Below are 21,530 nucleotides of genomic sequence, written 5' to 3'. Positions count from 1 at the left end.
TGCCCACTCACCCAGCCTGTCCATATCCCCTTGTAGGTTTTTTATGTCCTCCTCACTCTCTACTTTCCCTCCCATCTTTGTATCATCTGCAAACTTTGATATGTTGCACTCGGTCCCCTCCTCCAAATCGTTAATATGGATTGTAAAGATTTGGGGACCCAGCACCGACCCCTGCAGAACACCACTGGCTACTGGTTGCCAGTCCGAGAATGAACCATTTATCCCAACTCTCTGCTTCCTGTTCGATAACCAATCCTCCACCCATGCCAGAATATTACCCCCAATCCAGTGATTCTTTATCTTGAGCAATAATCTTTTATGTGGCACCTTGTCGAATGCCTTCTGGAAGTCTAAATACACTTTGTCCACTGGTTCCCCTTTATCCACCCTGTACGTTATGTCCTCAAAGAACTCAAGCAAATTTGTCAGACATGACTTCCCCTTCATAAAGCCATGCTGACTTTGTCCTATTAAATTATGTTTATCCAAATGTTCCGCTACTGTCTCCTTAATAATAGACTCCAAAATTTTACCCACCACAGATGTTAGGCTAACTGGTCTATAATTTCCAGCCTTCTGCCTACTACCCTTTTTAAATAACGGTGTTACATTAGCAGTTTTCCAATCTGACGGGACCTTTGCCGAGTCCAGAGAATTTTGGAAAATTATTACCAAAGCATCCACAATCCCTACTGCCACTTCCCTCAAGACCCGAGGATGTAAGCCATCAGGTCCAGGGGATTTATCCGCCTTCAGTCCCATTAATTTACTGAGTACCAATTCCTTCGTGATTTTAATCGTATTTAGCTCCTCCCCCCCGAGAGTCCCCTGTTTGTCCAGTGTTGGGATATTCTTAGTGTCCTCTACCGTAAAGACTGAAACAAAATATTTGTTCAGCATTTTTGCCATCTCCATGTTTCCCACCATTAATTTCCCGGTCTCATCCTCTAAGGGACCTATGTTTGCCTTAGCCACCCTTTTTCTTTTTATATAACTGTAGAAACTCTTGCTCTCTGTTTTTATATTTTTTTATTTTCATAATCTATCTTCCCTTTCTTAATCAATCCTTTGGTTACTTTTTGCTGTCTTTTGAAGACTTCCCAATCTTCTATCCTCCCACTAAGTTTGGCTACCTTATATGTCCTTGTTTTTAGTCGGATAATATCCTTAATTTCTTTACTTAGCCACGGATGGCTGTCATTTCTTTTACACCCTTTTTTCCTCAGTGGACTATATTTTTTTTGAATGTTGTAAAATAACTCCTTAAATGAACACCACTGCTCATGTACCGTCTTATCCTTTAATCTATTTTCCCAGTCCACTTGAATCAATTCCGCTCTCATACCATCATAGTCTCCTTTATTCAAGCTCAGTACGCTTGTTTGAGAACCAACCTTCTCACCCTCTAATTGGATATGGAATGTAACCATGTTATGGTCACTCATTCCAAGGGGATCCTTAACTAGGACATTATTAATTAATCCTGGCTCATTGCACAGGACCAGGTCCAAGGTTGCTTGCCCCCTTGTAGGATCAGTTACATACTGCTCAAGAAATCCATCCCTAATACACTCAATAAACTCTTCCAGGAAAAAGAGTGGCAGAGCTATAGTGATAGGGGACTCGATTGTAAGGGGAATAGACAGGCGTTTCTGCGGACGCAACCGAGACTCCAGGATGGTATGTTGCCTCCCTGGTGCAAGGGTCAAGGATGTCTCGGAGCGGCTGCAGGACATTCTGGAGGGGGAGGGTGAACAGCCAGTTGTCGTGGTGCATATAGGCACAAACGATATAGGTAAAAAACAGGATGAGGTCCTACAAGCTGAATTTAGGGAGTTAGGAGTTAAACTAAAGAGTAGGACCTCAAAGGTAGTAATCTCAGGATTGCTACCAGTGCCACGGGCTAGTCAGAGTAGGAATGACAGGATAGCTAAGATGAATACGTGGCTTGAGAGATGGTGCAAGAGGGAGGGATTCAAATTCCTGGGCCATTGGAACCGGTTCTGGGGGAGGTGGGACCAGTACAAATTGGACGGTCTGCATCTGGGCAGGACTGGAACCAATGTCCTAGGGGGAGTGTTTGCTAGTGCTGTTGGGGAGGGTTTAAACTAATGTGGCAGGGGGATGGGAACCGATGCAGGAAGTCAGTGGGAAATAAAGTGGTGACAGAAACAAAAGGCAGTAAGGGAGAGTGTACAGAACATGACCGGACAGATGGTCTGAGAAAGCAGGGCAAAGACCAAGGGAAGACTAGACTAAACTGCATTTATTTCAATGCAAGAAGTCTGATGGGCAAGGCAGATGAACTCAGGGCATGGATGGGTACATGGGACTGGGATGTTATAGCTATTACTGAAACATGGCTAAGGGAGGGGCAGGACTGGCAGCTCAATGTTCCAGGGTACAGATGCTATAGGAAAGATAGAGCAGGAGGTAAGAGAGGAGGGGGAGTTGCGTTCTTGATTAGGGAGAACATCACGGCAGTAGTGAGAGGGGATATATCCGAGGGTTCGCCCACTGAGTCCATATGGGTAGAACTGAAAAATAAGAAGGGAGAGATCACTTTGATAGGATTGTACTACAGACCCCCAAATAGTCAACGGGAAATTGAGGAGCAAATATGTAAGGAGATTACAGACAGCTGCAAGAAAAATAGGGTGGTAATAGTAGGGGACTTTAATTTTCCCAACATTGACTGGGACAGCCATAGCATTAGGGGCTTGGATGGAGAGAAATTTGTTGAGTGTATTCAGGAGGAATTTCTCATTCAGTATGTGGATGGCCCGACTAGAGAGGGGGCAAAACTTGACCTCCTCTTGGGAAATAAGGAAGGGCAGGTGACAGAAGTGTTAGTGAGGGATCACTTTGGGACCAGTGATCATAATTCCATTAGTTTTAAGATAGCTATGGAGAAGGATAGGTCTGGCCCAAAAGTTAAAATTCTAAATTGGGGAAAGGCCAATTTTGATGGTATTAGACAGGAACTTTCAGAAGTTGATTGGGAGAGTCTGTTGGCAGGCAAAGGGACGTCTGGTAAGTGGGAGGCTTTCAAAAGTGTGTTAACCAGGGTTCAGTGTAAGCACATTCCTTATAAAGTGAAGGGCAAGGCTGGTAGAAGTAGGGAACCTTGGATGACTCGGGAGATTGAGGCACTAGTCAAAAATAAGAAGGAGGCATATGACATGCATAGGCAGCTGGGATCAAGTGGATCCCTTGAAGAGTATAGAGATTGCCGGAGTAGAGTTAAGAGAGAAATCAGGAGGGCAAAAAGGGGATATGAGATTGCTTTGGCAGATCAGGCAAAGGTGAATCCAAAGAGCTTCTACAAATACATAAAGGGCAAAAGGGTAACTAGGGAGAGAGTAGGGCCTCTTAAGGATCAACAAGGTCATCTATGTGCGGAACCACAAGAGATGGGTGAGATCCTGAATGAATATTTCACATCGGTATTTACGGTTGAGAAAGGCATGGATGTTAGGGAACTTGGGGAAATAAATAGTGATGTCTTGAGGAGTGTACATATTACAGAGAGGGAGGTGCTGGAAGTCTTAACGCGCATCAAGGTAGATAAATCTCCGGGACCTGATGAAATGTATCCCAGGACGTTATGGGAGGTTAGGGAGGAAATTGCGGGTCCCCTAGCAGAGATATTTGAATCATCCACCGCTACAGGTGAGGTGCCTGAAGATTGGAGGGTAGCAAATGTTGTGCCTTTGTTTAAGAAGGGCGGCAGGGAAAAGCCTGGGAACTACAGACCAGTGAGCCTGACATCTGTAGTGGGTAAGTTGTTAGAGGGTATTCTGAGGGACAGGATCTACAGGCATTTGGAGAGGCAGGGACTAATTAGGAACAGTCAGCATGGTTTTGTGAGAGGAAAATCATGTCTCACGAATTTGATTGAGTTTTTTGAAGGGGTAACCAAGAAGATAGATGAGGGCTGTGCAGTAGACGTGGTCTACATGGACTTCAGCAAAGCATTTGACAAGGTACCGCATGGTAGGTTGTTACATAAGGTTAAATCTCATGGGATCCAAGGTGAGGTAGCCAATTGGATACAAAATTGGCTTGACGACAGAAGACAGAGGGTGGTTGTCGAGGGTTGTTTTTCAAACTGGATGCCTGTGTCCAGCGGTGTGCCTCAGGGATCGGTGCTGGGTCCGCTGTTATTTGTTATTTATATTAATGATTTGGATGAGAATTTAGGAGGCATGGTTAGTAAGTTTGCAGATGACACCAAGATTGGTGGCATTGTGGACAGTGAAGAAGGTTATCTAGGATTGCAACGGGATCTTGATAAATTGGGCCAGTGGGCCGATGAATGGCAGATGGAGTTTAATTTAGATAAATGTGAGGTGATGCATTTTGGTAGATCGAATCGGGCCAGGACCTACTCCGTTAATGGTAGGGCGTTGGGGAGAGTTATAGAACAAAGAGATCTGGGAGTACAGATTCATAGCTCCTTGAAAGTGGAGTCACAGGTGGATAGGGTGGTGAAGAAGGCATTCAGCATGCTTGGTTTCATTGGTCAGAACATTGAATACAGGAGTTGGGATGTCTTGTTGAAGTTGTACAGGGCATTGGTGAGGCCACACTTGGAGTACTGTGTACAGTTCTGGTCACCCTATTATAGAAAGGATATTATTAAACTAGAAAGAGTGCAGAAAAGATTTACTAGGATGCTACCGGGACTTGATGGTTTGACTTACAGGGAGAGGTTAGACAGACTGGGACTTTATTCCCTGGAGAGTAGGAGGTTAAGGGGTGATCTTATAGAAGTCTGTAAAATAATGAGGGGCATAGATAAGGTCGATAGTCAAAATCTTTTCCCAAAGGTAGGGGAGTCTATAACGAGGGGGCACAGATTTAAGGTGAGAGGGGAGAGATACAAAAGGATCCAGAGGGGCAATTTTTTCACTCAAAGGGTGGTGAGTGTCTGGAACGAGCTGCCAGAGGCAGTAGTAGAGGCGGGTACAATTTTGTCTTTTAAAAAGCATTTGGACAGTTACATGGGGAAGATGGGTATCGAGGGATATGGGCCAAGTGCAGGCAATTGGGACTAGCTTAGTGGTATAAACTGGGCGACATGGACATGTTGGGCCGAAGGGCCTGTTTCCATGTTGTAACTTCTATGATTCTATGATTCTATGATTCTATGATTCCTCAAGGCTGCCCTGCCCAATTTGATTTGTCCAGTTAATATGATAATTAAAATCCCCCATAATTATAGCTGTTCCCTTATTACATGCCCCGACTATTTCCTGATTAATACTTCTTCCAGCAGAGTTGCAACTATTTGGAGGCCTATATACTACGCCCACTTGTGTTTTTTTCCCCTTATTATTCCTTATCTCTACCCAAACTGTTTCATTATCCTGATCCTTTGTCCCAATATCATTTCTCAGTATTACAGTGATTCCTTCCCTTATTAACATAGCCACCCCACCTCCCCTTCCTTCCTGCCTGTCCTTCCTGATTGTTAAATACCATGGCATATTTAATTCCCAGTCGTTGTCACCCTGCAGCCATGTTTCTGTAATGGCCACAAGATCATACCCATACGTAGTTATTTGTGCCGTTAACGCGTCCATTTTGTTACGAATGCTACGTGCATTCAGATAAAGAACTTTCAAATATGTTTTGTGACACTTAGTTCCTGCTTTTTCCTTTTTTAACACTTTACCTTTTACTCCATACCTTCTGTCCCTTCCTGACACGCTTTCCTCTGTCTCCCTGCTCAGGTTCCCAACCCCCTGCCACAGCTTTGATGCTTGGTTAATCGCCTTATGCCTTCTCGTTTTTATTTTATCTGTCGTGCCTAAAGTACACTTTCTTTCTGCTGCTCTACGCTTTTCCCTTTCACTTGTTCTTGAACAACTGTTTGTACTATTTGTATTGTAGATTTCCCCTGGGTCTTCCCCCTCTCTTGCTGCTCTCAACTTTATTCTCTTCTGACTCCCCGCTCAGGTTCCCATCCCCCTGCCACTCGAGTTTAAACCTTCCCCAACAGCACTAGCAAACACCCCCGCGAGGACATTGGTCCCGGTCCTGCTCGGGTGTAACCTGTCCCGCTTGTACAGGTCCCACCTTCCCCAGAACCGGTCCCAATGTCCCAGTGAATGTTTAGGGTGGTGGATGGGGTGCCAATCAAGCGGGCTGCTTTGTCCTGGATGGTGTCGACCTTCTTGAGTGTTGTTGGAGCTGCACTCATCCAGGCAAGTGGAGAGTATTCCATCACACTCCTGACTTGTGTCTTGCAGATAGTGGAAAGGCTTTGGGGAGTCAGGAGGTGAGTCACTCGCCACAGAATACCCAGCCTCTGACCTGCTCTTGTAGCCTCAGTATTTATGTGGCTGGTCCAGTTAAGTTTCTGATCAGCGGTGATCCCCAGGATGTTGATGATGGGGGATTCAGCGATGGTAATGCCGTTGAATGACAAGGGGAGGTGGTTAAACTCTCTCTTATTGGAGCTGGGTAGATGATGAGAGGCTGTTACCCTTCATGGGGGAATCTAAAACTAGGGGGCATAGTCTCAGAATAAGGGGTCGCCCGTTTAAGACGGAAATGAGGAGGAATTTCTTCTCCCAGAGGGTCGTGAATCTTTGGAATTCTTTATCCCAAAAAGCTGTGGAGGCTGAGTCATTGAATACATTCCAGGCTGAGTTAGACATATTTTTGATCAGCGAGGGAGTCAAAGGATATGGGGAAAAGGCAGGAAAGTGGAGTTGAGGTAAAAATCAGATCAGCCATGAACTCATTGAATGGCGGAGCAGACTCGAGGGGCCGAATGGCCTATTCCTGCTCCTATCTCTTATGGTCTTATGGTCATTGCCTGGCACTTGTCTGGCGCGAATGTCACTTATCAGCCCAAGCCTGGATGTTGTCCAGGTCTTGCTGCATGCGGGCTCGGACTGCTTCATTATCTAAGGGGTTGCGAATGGAACTGAACACTGTGCAATCATCAGCGAACATCCCCATTTCTGACCTTATGTTGGAGGGAAGGTCATTGATGAAGCTGCTGAAGATGATTGGGCCTAGGACACTGCCCTGAGGAACTCCTGCAGCAATGTCAATCTCTTCGCCAGTGATTGATAGTAGACTGATGGGGTGGAAATTGGCCAGTTTGGATTTGTCCTGCTTTTTGTGGACAGGACACACCTGGGCAATTTTCCACATTGTCGGGTTGATGCCAGTGTTGTAGCTGTACTGGAACAGCTTGGCTAGAGGCGCGGCTAGTTCTGGAGCACAAGTCTTCAGCACGACAGCCGGGATGTTGTCGGGGCCCATAGCCTTTGTTGCATCCAGTGCACTCAGCCATTTCCTGATATCACATGGAGTGAATCGAATTGGCTTAAGACTGGCTTCTGTGATGGTGGGAACTTGGGAGGAGGCCGAGATGGATCATCCACTTGGCACTTCTGGCTGAAGATGGTTGCAAACGTTTCATAGGAACATCGGAACAGGAGTCGGCTATTCAGCCCCTCGTGCCTGCTACACCATTTGATAAGATCATGGCTGATCTGTGATCTAACTCCATATACCTGCCTTTGGCCCATATCCCTTCATACCTTTGGTTGCCAAAAAGCTATCTATCTCAGATTTAAATTTAGCAATTGAGCTGGTATCAATTGCCATTTGCGGAAGAGAGTTCCAAACTTCTACCACCCTTTGTGTGTAGAAATGTTTTCTAATCTCGCTCCTGAAAGGTCTGGCTCTAATTTTTAGACTGTGCCCCCTACTCCTAGAATCCCCAACCAGCGGAAATAGTTTCTCTCTATCCACCCTATCTGTTCCCCTTAATATCTTATAAACTTCAATCAGATCACCCCTTAACCTTCTAAACTCCATGGAATACAACCCCAATTTGTGTAATCTCTCCTCGTAACTTAACCCTTGAAGTCTGGGTATCATTCTAGTAAACCTACGCTGCACTCCCTCCAAGGCCAATATGTCCTTCTGAAGGTGCGGTGCCCAGAACTGCTCACAGTACTCCAGGTGCGGTCCAACCAGGGTTTTGTATAGCTGCAGCATAACTTCTGCCCCCTTGTACTCCAGTCCTCTAGATATAAAGGCCAGCATTCCATTAGCCTTATTGATTATTTTCTGCACCTGTTCATGACACTTCAATGATCGATGTACCTGAACCCCGAAGTCCCTTTGGACATCCACTGTGTTTAACTTTTTACCATTTAGAAAGTACCCTGTTCTATCCTTTTTTGATCCAAAGTGGATGACCTCACATTTGTCTACATTGAATTCCATTTGCCACAGTTTTGTCCATTCACCTAATCTATCAATATCGCTTTGTAATTTTATGTTTTCATCTACACTGCTTACAATGCCACCAATCTTTGTTGTGGAGATGCCGGTGATGGACTGGGGTTGACAATTGTAAACACCAAGTTATAGTCCCAACAATTTTATTTGAAAATCACAAGCTTTCGGAGGCTTCCTCCTTCCTCAGGTGAATGTGGAAATGAAATCCTCGAACCTTTCGCATTTATAAATCACAGAACAATACCTGGTGATTGCAGACAGTCTTTCCAACTGCCCGTTGCCAAGGCAATCAAAGTGTTCGGACAGAGAGGTGTTACCTGCAGGGCCACCGAATATACAAACAACCAAAAAAAAACAGAGAGAGGCAGAAACATAGAAACATCCGGAAGGAAGAGAAAGACAGCAAATGACCCGTTATATTAAAAACAGATAACTTTTGTTCACTGGTGGGGTTACGTGTAGCGTGACATGAACCCAAGATCCCGGTTGAGGCCGTCCTCATGGGTGCGGAACTTGGCTATCAATTTCTGCTCGACGATTTTGCGTTGTCGTGTGTCTCGAAGGCCGCCTTGGAGTACGCTTCCCCGAAGGTCGGTGGCTGAATGTCCTTGACTGCTGAAGTGTTCCCCGACTGGGAGGGAACCCTCCTGTCTGGCGATTGTTGCGCGGTGTCCGTTCATCCGTTGTCGCAGCATCTGCATGGTCTCGCCAATGTACCATGCTCTGGGGCATCCTTTCCTGCAACGTATGAGGTAGACAACGTTGGCCGAGTCACAGGATTATGAACCATGTACCTGGTGGGTGGTGTCCCCTCGTGTGATGGTGGTATCCGTGTCGATGATCTGGCATGTCTTGCAGACGTTGCTGTGGCAGGGTTGTGTGGTGTCGTAGACGCTGTTCTCCTGAAAGCTGGGTAATTTGCTGCGAACTATGGTCTGTTTGAGGTTGGGTGGCTGTTTAAAGGCAAATAGTGGAGGTGTGGGGATGGCCATAGCGAGGTGCTCGTCGTCATTGATGACATGTTGAAGGCTGCGGAGAACATGGCGTAGTTTCTTCGCTCCGGGGAAGTACTGGACGACGAAGGGTTCTCTGTTGGTTGCGTCCTGTGTTAGTCTTCTGAGGAGGTCTATGCGATTTTTCGCTGTGGCCCGTCGGAACTGTCGATCGATGAGTCGAGCGTCATATCTCGTTCTTACTAGGGCGTCTTTCAGCGTCTGTAGGTGTCCATCGCGTTCCTCCTCGTCTGAGCAGACCCTGTGTATTCGCAGGGCCTATGCATAGGGGATGGCCTCTTTGACATGGTTAGGGTGGAAGCTGGAAAAGTGGAGCATCGTGAGGTTGTCCGTGGGCTTGCGGTAGAGTGAGGTGCTGAGGTGCCCGTCTTTGATGGAGATTCGTGTGTCCAAGAAAGAAACTGATTCTGAGGAGTAGTCCTTGGTGAGCTTGATGGTGGGATGGAACTTGTTGATGTTATCGTGTAGTCTTTTTAGTGATTCTTCTCCGTGGGTCCATAGAAAGAAAATGTCATCGATGTATCTGGTGTATAGTGTTGGTTGGAGGTCTTGTGCAGTGAAGAAGTCCTGCTCGAACTTGTGCATGAAAATGTTGGCGCATTGGGGTGCGAATTTGGTCCCCATGGCTGTTCCGTGTGTTTGGGTAAAGAACTGGTTATCGAAGGTGAAGACATTGTGATCCAGGATGAAGCGGATGAGTTGTAGGATGGCGTCTGGAGATTGGCTGTTGTTGGTGTTGAGTATTGATGCTGTCGCAGCGATGCCGTCATCGTGGGAGATACTGGTGTAGAGTGCCGAGACGTCCATCGTGGTGAGAAGTGTTCTCACCACGATGGATAACTAGGGAACAGACAGGCGTTTCTGTGGCCGTAAACGTGACTCCAGGATGGTTTGTTGCCTCCCTGGTGCCAGGGTCATGGATGTCACTGAGCGGCTTCAGGGCATTCTCAAGGGGGAGGGTGAGCAGGCAGAGGTCGTGGTCCACATTGGGACCAACGACATAGGTAGGAAGGGAGATGAGGTCCTGCATCAAGAATTTAGGGAGCTAGGTAGCAGATTAAAGAGCAGGACCTCAAAGGTTGTAATCTCCGGATTACTCCCAGTGCCACGGGCTAGTGAGTATAGAAATAGGAGGATAGAACAGATGAATGCGTGGCTAAAGAGTTGGTGCAGGAGGGAGGGTTTCAGTTTCCTGGATCACTGGGCCTGCTTCTGGGGAAGGTGGGACTTGTACAAGTCGGACGGGTTGCACCTGAACCAGAGCGGGACAAATATCCTTGCGGGGAGGTTTGCTAGCACTGTTGGGGGGGGTTTAAACTAACTTGGCAGGGGGATGGGATACAGAGTGGAGCTACAATAGGGGGTGATGTGCAGCCAAATATAGAGAAAAAAACAAGTCAGCTTGGAAGACAGGGCAAATATGTAAGGGCAAGGCTGGATGGCATCTATTTTAATGCAAGGAGTCTTGCAAATAAGGTGGATGAACTGAAGGTGTTGATAAACACATGGGAGTATGATATTGTTGCTGTCACAGAGACATGGTTGAGGGAGGGGCAAGACTGGCAGCTCAATATTCCGGGGTACAGAATCTTCAGGCGAGACAGAGGGGGAGGTATAAGAGGAGGGGGGGTCGCAATATTAATTAAAGAATCAATTACTGCCATAAGGAGGGATGATATATTAGCAGGTTCCTCAAATGAAGCCATATGGGTGGAGCTTAAAAACAAAAAGGGGGCAAGCACTTTGATGGGAGTGCACTATAGGCCCCCAAACAGTCAGGGGGAGATAGAGGAACAGATATGTAGGCAAATCTCAGAAAATTGTGCAAATAGTAGGGTAATAATAGTGGGGGATTTCAACTTCCCCAATATTAACTGGGATACTCAGAGTGTAAAAGGCTTAGAGGGTACAAAATTCTTAACGTGCATCCAGGAGAGCTTTTTGAGCCAGCATGTAGAAAGTCCTACAAGAGAGGGGGCGGTACTGGACCTAATTCTAGGGAATGTGGCCGGCCAAGTGGAAGAAGTGCTAGTAGGTGAGCACTTTGGTGACAGTGACCATAATTCAGTGAGATTTAAGGTGGTCATGGAAAAGGACAGGGAGGGGCCGGAAATAAAGGTTCTAAATTGGGGGAAGGCCAATTTTAATAGGATAAGGCAGGATCTGGCCAAAATGGACTGGGATCAGCTGCTTGTAGGAAAATCCGCATCGGAGCAATGGGAGTCTTTCAGAAGGGAGATTGAGACCATACAATGGCAACATGTTCCCGTAAAGGTCAAGGGTGGTTCCAAGAACTCCAGGGAACCTTGGATGTCAGGGGATATACGAGAATGGATCAGGAAAAAAAGGAGGGCTTTTGGCAGATACAAAAGGCTAAGGACGGAGGAAGCCCTAGAGGAGTACAAAAGGTGCAGGGGGATACTTAAAAAAGAAATTAGGAGATCAAGGAGGGGCCATGAAAAAACACTGGCGAGCAAAATAAAGGAAAATCCTAAGATGTTTTATAAGTATATTAAGGGTAAGAGGATGACTAGGGAAAAAATAGGGCCCATTAGGGACAAAAATGGCAATCTGTGTGTGGAGCCGGCAGATGTAGGAGGGGTTCTAAATGAATTTTTTGCATCTGTTTTCACTATGGAGAAGGACGATGTAGACATAGAAATACGACAGGGGGACTGTGATATACTCGAACATATTAACATCGAGCGGGAGGAGGTATTGGCGGTTTTAGCAGGCCTAAAAATGGATAAATCCCCAGGCCCGGACGAAATGTATCCCAGGCTACTGTGTGAGGCAAAGGAGGAGATTGCGGGGGCTCTGACACATATATTCAGAACCTCTCTGGCCACAGGGGATGTGCCAGAGGACTGGAGAACCGCTAATGTAGTACCATTATTCAAGAAGGGGAGTAGGGAAAAACCGGGGAACTACAGGCCAGTGAGCCTAACATCAGTGGTAGGAAAATTATTGGAAAAAATTCTGAAGGACAAAATTAGTCTCCACTTGGAGAAGCAAGGATTAATCAGGGATAGTCAACATGGCTTTGTCAAGGGAAGATCATGTCTGACTAATTTGATTGAATATTTTGAGGGGGTGACCAGGCGTGTGGATGAGGGTAACGCAGTGGATGTGGTATACATGGATTTCAGTAAGGCCTTCGATAAAGTCCCCCACAGGAGACTGGTCAAGAAGGTACGAGCCCATGGAATCCAGAGTGCCTTGGCACTTTGGATACAAAACTGGCTTAGTGGCAGAAGGCAGAGGGTGATGGTCGAAGGTTGTTTTTGTGACTGGAAGCCTGTGGCCAGTGGGGTACCACAGGGATCGGTGCTGGGGCCCTTGCTGTTTGTGGTCTACATTAACGACTTGGATATGAATGTAAAAGGTATGATCAGTAAGTTCGCTGATGATACAAAAATTGGTAGGGTGGTAAATAGCGAGGAGGATAGCCTCAGTCTGCAGGACGATATAGATGGGTTGGTCAGATGGGCGGAACAGTGGCAAATGGAATTTAACCCGGAAAAGTGCGAGGTGATGCACTTTGGAGGGACTAACAAGGCAAGGGAATACACAATGAATGGGAGGACCCTAGGCAAGACAGAGGGTCAGAGGGATCTTGGTGTGCAAGTTCACAGATCCCTGAAGGCGGCGTAACAGGTAGATAAGGTGGTAAAGAAGGCATATAGGATACTTGCCTTTATTAGCCAAGGCATAGAATATAAGAGCAAGGAGGTTATGATGGAGCTGTATAAAACACTGGTTAGGCCACAGCTGGAGTACTGTGTGCAGTTCTGGTCGCCGCACTGCAGGAAGGATGTGATGGCTTTGGAGAGGGTGCAGAGGAGATTCACCAGGATGTTACCAGGGCTGGAGCGCTTCAGCTATGAAGAGAGACTGGGAAGATTGGGTTTGTTTTCCTTGGAGCAGAGGAGGCTGAGGGGGGACATGATTGAGGTGTACAAAATTATGAGGGGCACAGATAGGATGGATACTAAGGAGCTTTTTCCCTTCGTTGAGGGTTCTATAACAAGGGGGCATAGATTCAGGGTAAAAGGCGGGAGGTTTAGAGGGGATTTGAGAAAGAACTTTTTCACCCAGAGGGTGGTTGGAGTCTGGAACTCACTGCCTGAAAGGGTTGTGGAGGCAGGAACCCTCACAACATTCAAGAAGCATTTGGATGAGCACTTGAAATGCCATAGCATACAAGGCTACGGACCAAATGCTGGAATATGGGATTAGATTAGACTGGGCTTGATGGCCGGCGCGGACACGATGGGCCGAAGGGCCTCTATCCGTGCTGTATAACTCTATGACTCTGTGACTCTAACTGGTCCGTGGGTACTGAGTTTTTGTAGGAAGTCTGTAGTGTCGCGACAGAAGCTGGGGGTTCCCTGTACGATGGGTTTCAGGATGCCCTCGACGTATCCATAGAGGTTCTTACACAGGGTTCCGTTGCCTGATACGATAGGACGTCCGGGTGTGTTGGCTTTGTGTATCTTTGGGAGGCAGTAGAAGTCTCCCACGCGGGGAGTACGTGGGATGAGAGTGCGTAGGATGCTTTGAAGGTCTGGATCGAAGGTCTTGATCAGTTTGTTGAGCTGGTGGGTGTGTTCTTTGGTCAGATCTGCGGGTAACCGTCTGTAGTGTTCCTGGTTGTCCAGTTGTCGGTATGCTTCTTTGCAATAGTCCGTTCTGTTCTGTATGACGATGGCTCCTCCTTTGTCCACTGGTTTGATGACGATGTTGCGGTTGGTCTTGAGAGCGTTGATGGCGTTGCGTTGTGCTCGGGTGATGTTCTGGACTGTCTTCTGAGTGTGGCATTGACGCATTTCCTGACAGCTTGAGCATACATGTCAAGCTGAGGGCAGCGACCCTCCGGAGGAGTCCAGTTTGACTCTTTCCTCTTCGGTTGCTGTACCGCGGATCCCTCTGTCTGCTGTTCCGGATCGTTGATTGTCTCATTGGGTTCGCTGCTGAAATCTTGGGGTTTGTGGAAGAATTCCCGGAGCCTCATTCTCCTGATGAATTCCACTGTGTCCGCCACGAGACTAATTGGGTCCATTTTGGTAGTGGGGCAGAAATTGAGCCCTCGGCTGAGAACTTCGATTTCGTCAGGAACACTTCAGCAGTCAAGGACATTCAGCCACCGACCTTCGGGGAAGCGTACTCCAAGGCGGCCTTCGAGACACACGACAACGCAAAATCGTCGAGCAGAAATTGATAGCCAAGTTCCGCACCCATGAGGACGGCCTCAACCGGGATCTTGGGTTCATGTCACGCTACACGTAACCCCACCAGCGAACAAAAGTTATCTGTTTTTAATATAATGGGTCATTTGCTGTCTTTCTCTTCCTTCCGGATGTTTCTGTTTCTGCGCCTCTCTCTGTTTTTTTTGGTTGTTTGTATATTCGGTGGCCCTGTAGGTAACACCTCTCTGACTGAACACTTTGATTGCCTTGGCAACGGGCAGTTGGAAAGACTTTCTGTAATCACCAGGTATTGTTCTGTGATTTATAAATGCGAAAGGTTTGAGGCTTTCATTTCCACATTCACCTGAGGAAGGAGGAAGCCTCCGAAAGCTTGTGATTTTCAAATAAAATTGTTGGACCAATCTTTGTGTCATCGGCAAACTTAGATATGAGACTTTCTATGCCTTGATCTAAGTCGTTAATAAATATTGTGAATAATTGAGGTCCCAAGACCGATCCCTGCGGGACTCCACTAGTCACATCCTGCCAATGTGAGTACCTTCCCATTATCCCTACTCTCTGTCGCCTTTCGCTCAGCCAACTTCCGAACCAAGTCCGTACTTTTCCCTCGATTCCATGGGCTTCTATTTTAGCTAACAGTCTCTTATGTGGGACCTTATCAAATGCCTTCTGGAAGTCCATATAAATAACATCCATTGACATTCCCCTGTCCACTACTTTAGTCACCTCTTCAAAAAATTCAATCAGGTTTGTCAGGCACAACCTACCTTTCACAAATCCGTGCTGGCTCTCTCTGATTAACTGAAAATTCTCGAGGTGTTCAGTCACCCTATCCTTAATTATAGATTCCAGCAATTTCCCCACAACAGATGTTCGACTAACTGGTCTATAATTCCCTGGTTTCCCTCTCTCTCCTTTCTTAAAAAGCGGAGTGACATGTGCAATTTTCCAATCCAGAGGGACAGTTCCTGAATCTAGAGAACTTTGAAAGATTATAGTTAGGGCATCTGCAATGTGCTCACCTACTTCCTTTAAAACCCTGGGATGGAAACCATCTGGTCCTGGGGATTTGTCACTCTTTCGTGCTATTATTTTCTTCATTACTGTTGCTTTACTTATGTTAATTTTATCGAGTCCCTGTCCCCGATTCAATGTTAGTTTTCTTGGGATTTCCGGCATGCTATCCTCTTTTTCTACTGTAAATACTGACGCAAAGTAATTGTTCAACATGTCCACCATTTCCCCATTGTCAATGACAATATCCCCACTTTCAGTTTTTAAGGGGCCAACACTGCTCCTGACCACCCTCTTTTTCCTGATATAACTACAACTATAACTAGGCTTCAGCCTTGTCTTTTGCACTCATGCGCTGGGCTGTGCCATCATTGAGAATGGGGATGTTTGCGGAGCCTCCTCCTCCCGTTCGTTGTTTAATTGTCCACCACCATTCACGACTGGATGTGGCAGGACTGAAGAGCTTTGATCCATTGGTTGTGGAATCGCTTAGCTCTGTCTGTAACATGTTTCTTCCACTGTTTATCAGGCATGTAGTCCTGTTGTAATAGTTTCACCAGGTTGCCACCTCATTTTTAGGTACGCCTGGTGCTGCTCCTGGCATGCTCTTCTGCACTTCTCATTGAACCAGGGTTGATCCCCTGGCTTGTTGGTAATGGTAGAGTGAGGAATATGCCGGGCCACGAGGTTACAGATTGTGCTAGAATACAATTCTGCTGCTGCTGATGGCCCACAGCGCCTCATGGATGCCCAGTTTTGAGCTGCTCGATCTGCTCTGAATCTATCCCATTTAGCACGGTGATAGTGCCACACAACACGTTGGATGGTGTCCTCAGTGCGAAGACGGGACTTCGTCTCCACGAGGACTCTGCGGTGGTCACTGCTACCAATACTGTCATGGACAGATGCATCTGCAACGGGTAGATTGGTGAGGACGAGGTCAAGTAGGTTTTTCCCTCGTGTTGGTTCGCTCACCACCTGCCGCAGGCCCAGTCGAGCAGCTATGTCCTTCAGGACTCGGCCAGCTCGGTCAGTAGTGGTGCTACTGAGCCACTCTTGGTGATGGACATTGAAGTCCCCCACCCAGAGTACATTCTGTTCCCTTGCTACCCTCAGTGCTTCCTCCAAGTGGTGTTCAACATGGAGGAGGACTGATTCATCAGCTGAGGGAGGACGGTAGGTGGTAATCAGCAGGAGGTTTCCTTGCCCATGTTTGACCTGATGCCATGAGATTTCATGGGGTCCAGAGTCAATGTTGAGAACTCCCAGGGCCACTCCCTCCTGACTGTAGATCACTGTACCACCACCTCTGGTGGGTCTGTCCTGCCGGTGGGACAGGACATCCCCAGGGATGGTGATGGAAGAGTCTGGGACATTGGCTGAAAGGTATGATTCTGTGAGTATGGCTATGTCAGGCTGTTGCTTGACTAGCCTGTGGGACAGCTCTCCCAATTTTGGCACAAGTCCCCAGATGTTAGTAAGGAGGACTTTGCAGGGTCGACTGGGCTTGGTTTGTCTTTGTCGTGTCCGGTGCCTAGTGGTCCGATGCCGGGTGGTCCGTCCGGTTTTATTCTTATTGTGACTTTCTGTAGCGAGATTGTACAACTGAGTTGCTTGCTAGGCCATTTCAGAGGGCAATTAAGAATCAACCACATTGCTGTGGGTCTGGAGTCACATATAGGCCAGACCGGGTAAGGACGGCAGGTTTCCTTCCCTGAAGGTCATTAGTGAACCAGATGGGTTTATAAATAGATGCATTGAGTAAAAAAGCAAGGAAGTTATGTTATAAATCACTGGTTCGGCCACATCTTGAGTATTGTGTCCAGTTCTGGGCACCGCACTTCAGGAAAGATGTGAAGGCCTTAGAGAGGGTGCAGAAAAGATTTACTGGAATGATTCCAGGGATGAGGGACTTTAGTTACGTGGATAGACTGGAGAAGCTGGGATTGTTCACCTTGGAACAGAGACGGTTGTGAGGAGATTTGATCGAGTTGTTCAAAATCATGAAGGGTCTGGACAGAGTAGATAGAGAGAAACTGTTCCCATTGGCGGAAGGGTCAAGAACCAGAGGACACAGATTTAAGGTTTTTGGCAGAACAACCAAAGGCGACATGAGGAAAAACATTTATATACAGCGAATAGTTATGATCTGGAATGCGCTGCCTTAATGGGTGGTGGAGGCAGATTCAATTGTGGCTTTCAAAAGGGAATTGGATAAACACTTCAAGGGAAAAACTTTACATGGCTACGGGGAAAGAGCAGGGGAGTGGGACTAACTGGATTGCCCTTACAAAGAACTGGCACAGGCTTTAACGGTTCTATGATTCAGTGCCCCTCCCTGAGCTCTGCCCCAGTCCCTCTGCCAGTGCCCCTCCCTGAGCTCTGCCCCAGTCCCTCTGCCAGTGCCCCTCCCTGAGCTCTGCCCCAGTCCCTCTGCCAGTGCCCCTCCCTGAGCTCTGCCCCAGTCCCTCTGCCAGTGCCCCTCCCTGAGCTCTGCCCCAGTCCCTCTGCCAGTGCCCCTCCCTGAGCTCTGACCCCAGTCCCTCTGCCAGTGCCCCTCCCTGAGCTCTGCCCCAGTCCCTCTGCCAGTGCCCCTCCCTGAGCTCTGACCCCAGACTCACTCCATTATCCAGTCCTTGTCCGTTCTTGATGCCATTTCTTTCTCTTACAGGTCTGTCGCCAGGTCGCTCAATGTAACTGTGTCCAGAGATTCCAAGTGGAGCAGATCAGTGCGAACAGATACCGGGTAAGGGACAGATTGGTGTCGGTGCACTCGCGGGGAGAGTAATCTGAAGGCCTGTTCCGATCTATCCCTCTCACTCTCTCTCTCATTCTCTTGTTTTTAAGGGAAAAATTGGATAAATAGGGAGAGGGGGCAGTGGGATTATTATGGGATTGATACAGGGCGATGGGGAGAGAGGGGCAGTGGGATTATTATGGGATTGATACAGGGCGATGGGGAGAGAGAGGGGCAGTGGGATTATTATGGGATTGATACAGGGCGATGGGGAGAGAGGGGCAGTGGGATTATTATGGGATTGATACAGGGCGATGGGGAGAGAGGGGCAGTGGGATTATTATGGGATTGATACAGGGCGATGGGGAGAGAGTGGGGCAGTGGGATTATTATGGGATTGATACAGGGCGATGGGGAGAGTGGGGCAGTGGGATTATTATGGGATTGATACAGGGCGATGGGGAGAGAGTGGGGCAGTGGGATTATTATGGGATTGATACAGGGCGATGGGGAGAGAGGGGCAGTGGGATTATTATGGGATTGATACAGGGCGATGGGGAGAGTGGCAGTGGGATTATTATGGGATTGATACAGGGCGATGGGGAGAGAGGGGCAGTGGGATTATTATGGGATTGATACAGGGCGATGGGGGGAGAGGGGCAGTGGGATTATTATGGGATTGATACAGGGCGATGGGGGGAGAGGGGCAGTGGGATTATTATGGGATTGATACAGGGCGATGGGGAGAGTGGCAGTGGGATTATTATGGGATTGATACAGTGCGATGGGGAGAGTGGGGCAGTGGGATTATTATGGGATTGATACAGGGCGATGGGGAGAGAGGGGCAGTGGGATTATTATGGGATTGATACAGGGCGATGGGGGGAGAGTGGGGCAGTGGGATTATTATGGGATTGATACAGGGCGATGGGGAGAGAGGGGCAGTGGGATTATTATGGGATTGATACAGGGCGATGGGGAGAGTGGGGCAGTGGGATTATTATGGGATTGATACAGGACGATGGGGAGAGTGGGGCAGTGGGATTATTATGGGATTGATACAGGGCGATGGGGAGAGGGGGGCAGTGGGATTATTATGGGATTGATACAGGGCGATGGGGAGAGAGGGGCAGTGGGATTATTATGGGATTGATACAGGGCGATGGGGAGAGAGGGGCAGTGGGATTATTATGGGATTGATACAGGGCGATGGGGAGAGGGGCAGTGGGATTATTATGGGAATGATACAGGGCGATGGGGAGAGAGGGGCAGTGGGATTATGATGGGATTGATGGGCAATAGGGGGAGAGGGGGGCTGTGCGATTATTATGGGATTGATACAGAGCGATGGGGAGCGAGAGGGGCAGTAGGATTATTACCTAGCACAAAGGAAGATGGTAGTGGTTGTTGGAGGCCAATCATCTCAGCCCCAAGACATTGCTGCAGGAGTTCCTCAGGACAGTGTCCTGGGCCCAACCATCTTCAGCTGCTTCATCAATGACCTTCCCTCCGTCATAAGGTCAGAAATGGGGATGTTCGCTGATGTTTGCACAGTGTTCAGTTTCATTCGCAAACCCTCAGATAATGAAGCAGTCCGAGCCCGCATGCAGCAAGACCTGGACAACATCCAGGCTTGGGCTGATAAGTGGCAAGTAACATTCGCGTCAGACAAGTGCCAGGCAATGACCATCTCCAACAAGAGAGAGTCTAACCACCTCCCCTTGACATTCAACGGCATTACCATCGCTGAATCCCCCACCATCAACATCCTGGGGGTCACCATTGACCAGAAACTTAACTGGACCAGCCATATAAATACTGTGGCTACAAGAGCAGGTCAGAAGCTGGGTATTCTGCAGCGAGTGACTCACCTCCTGACTCATAGGAACAGGAGTAGGCCATTCAGCCCCTCGTGCCTGCTCCGCCATTTGATAAGATCATGGCTGATCTGTGATCTAACTCCATATACCTGCCTTTGGCCCATATCCCTTCATACCTTTGGTTGCCAAAAAGCTATCTATCTCAGATTTAAATTTAGCAATTGAGCTAGGATCAATTGCCATTTGCGGAAGAGAGTTCCAAACTTCTACCACCCTTTGTGTGTAGAAATGTTTTCTAATCTCACTCCTGAAAGGTCTGGCTCTAATTTTTAGACTGCACCCCCTTCTAGAATCCCCAACCAGCGGAAATAGTTTCTCTCTATCCACCCTATCCGTTCCCCTCATATCTTATAAACTTCGATCAGATCACCCTTAACCTTCTAAACTCTAGAGAATACAACCCCAATTTGTGTAATCTCTCCTCGTAACTTAACCCTTGAAGTCCGGGTATCATTCTAGTAAACCTACGCTGCACTCCCTCCAAGGCCAATATGTCCTTCCGAAGGTGCGGTGCCCAGAACTGCTCACAGTACTCCAGGTGCGGTCTAACCAGGGTTTTGTTTTGCTGCAGCATAACTTCTGCCCCCTTGTGCTCCAGTCCTTTCGATATAAAGGCCAGCATTCCATTAGCCTTATTTTCTGCACCTGTTCATGACACTTCAATGATCTATGCACCTGAACCCCGAAGTCCCTTTGGACATCCACTGTTTTTAACTTTTTACCATTTAGAAAGTACCCTGTTCTATCCTTTTTTGATCCAAAGTGGATGACCTCACATTTGTCTACATTGAATTCCATTTGCCACAGTTTTGCCCATTCACCTAATCTATCAATATCGCTTTGTAATTTTATGTTTTCATCCACACTGCTTACAATGCCACCAATCTTTGTGTCATCGGCAAACTTAGATATGAGACTGTCTATGCCTTCATCTCAGTTGTTAATAAATATTGTGAATAATTGAGGCCCCAAGACAGATCCCTGTGGGACTCCACTCGTCACATCCTGCCAATGTGAGTACCTTCCCATTATCCCTACTCTCTGTCGCCTTTCGCTCAGCCAACTTCCTAACCAAGTCCGTACTTTTCCCTCGATTCCATGGGCTTCTATCTTAGCTAACAGTCTCTTATGTGGGACCTTATCAAATGCCTTCTGGAAGTCCATATAAATAACATCCATTGACATTCCCCTGTCCACTACTTTAGTCACCTCTTCAAAAAATTCAATCAGGTTTGTCAGGCACGACCTACCTTTCACAAATCCATGCTGGCTCTCCCTGATTAACTGAAAATTCTCGAGGTGTTCAGTCACCCTATCCTTAATTATAGATTCCAGCAATTTCCCCACAACAGATGTTAGACTAACTGGCCTATAATTCCCTGGTTTCCCTCTCTCTCCTTTC

The 21,530-nt window shown here is 47.4% G+C and overlaps 1 protein-coding gene across 1 annotated transcript in view; it reads left to right on the top strand.

The window, feature by feature from the left end:
• macf1b (microtubule actin crosslinking factor 1b) overlaps positions 1-21,530 on the top strand; it is a gene marked incomplete at its 5' end in the record, with an annotated part of 275,059 nt that overhangs the window by 190,072 nt on the left and 63,457 nt on the right. The window contains one exon of the mRNA XM_067978314.1: positions 18,183-18,257. Coding sequence (XP_067834415.1) covers positions 18,183-18,257 — 75 coding nt within the window. The remainder of the gene's footprint in view (positions 1-18,182; positions 18,258-21,530) is intronic.

The sequence above is a fragment of the Heptranchias perlo genome, unplaced genomic scaffold (assembly GCF_035084215.1).
Source record: "Heptranchias perlo isolate sHepPer1 unplaced genomic scaffold, sHepPer1.hap1 HAP1_SCAFFOLD_262, whole genome shotgun sequence".
NCBI lineage: Eukaryota > Metazoa > Chordata > Chondrichthyes > Hexanchiformes > Hexanchidae > Heptranchias > Heptranchias perlo.
Note: the sequence above shows the minus strand (reverse complement) of the source record. Positions and strands in the feature narration are given on the sequence as shown.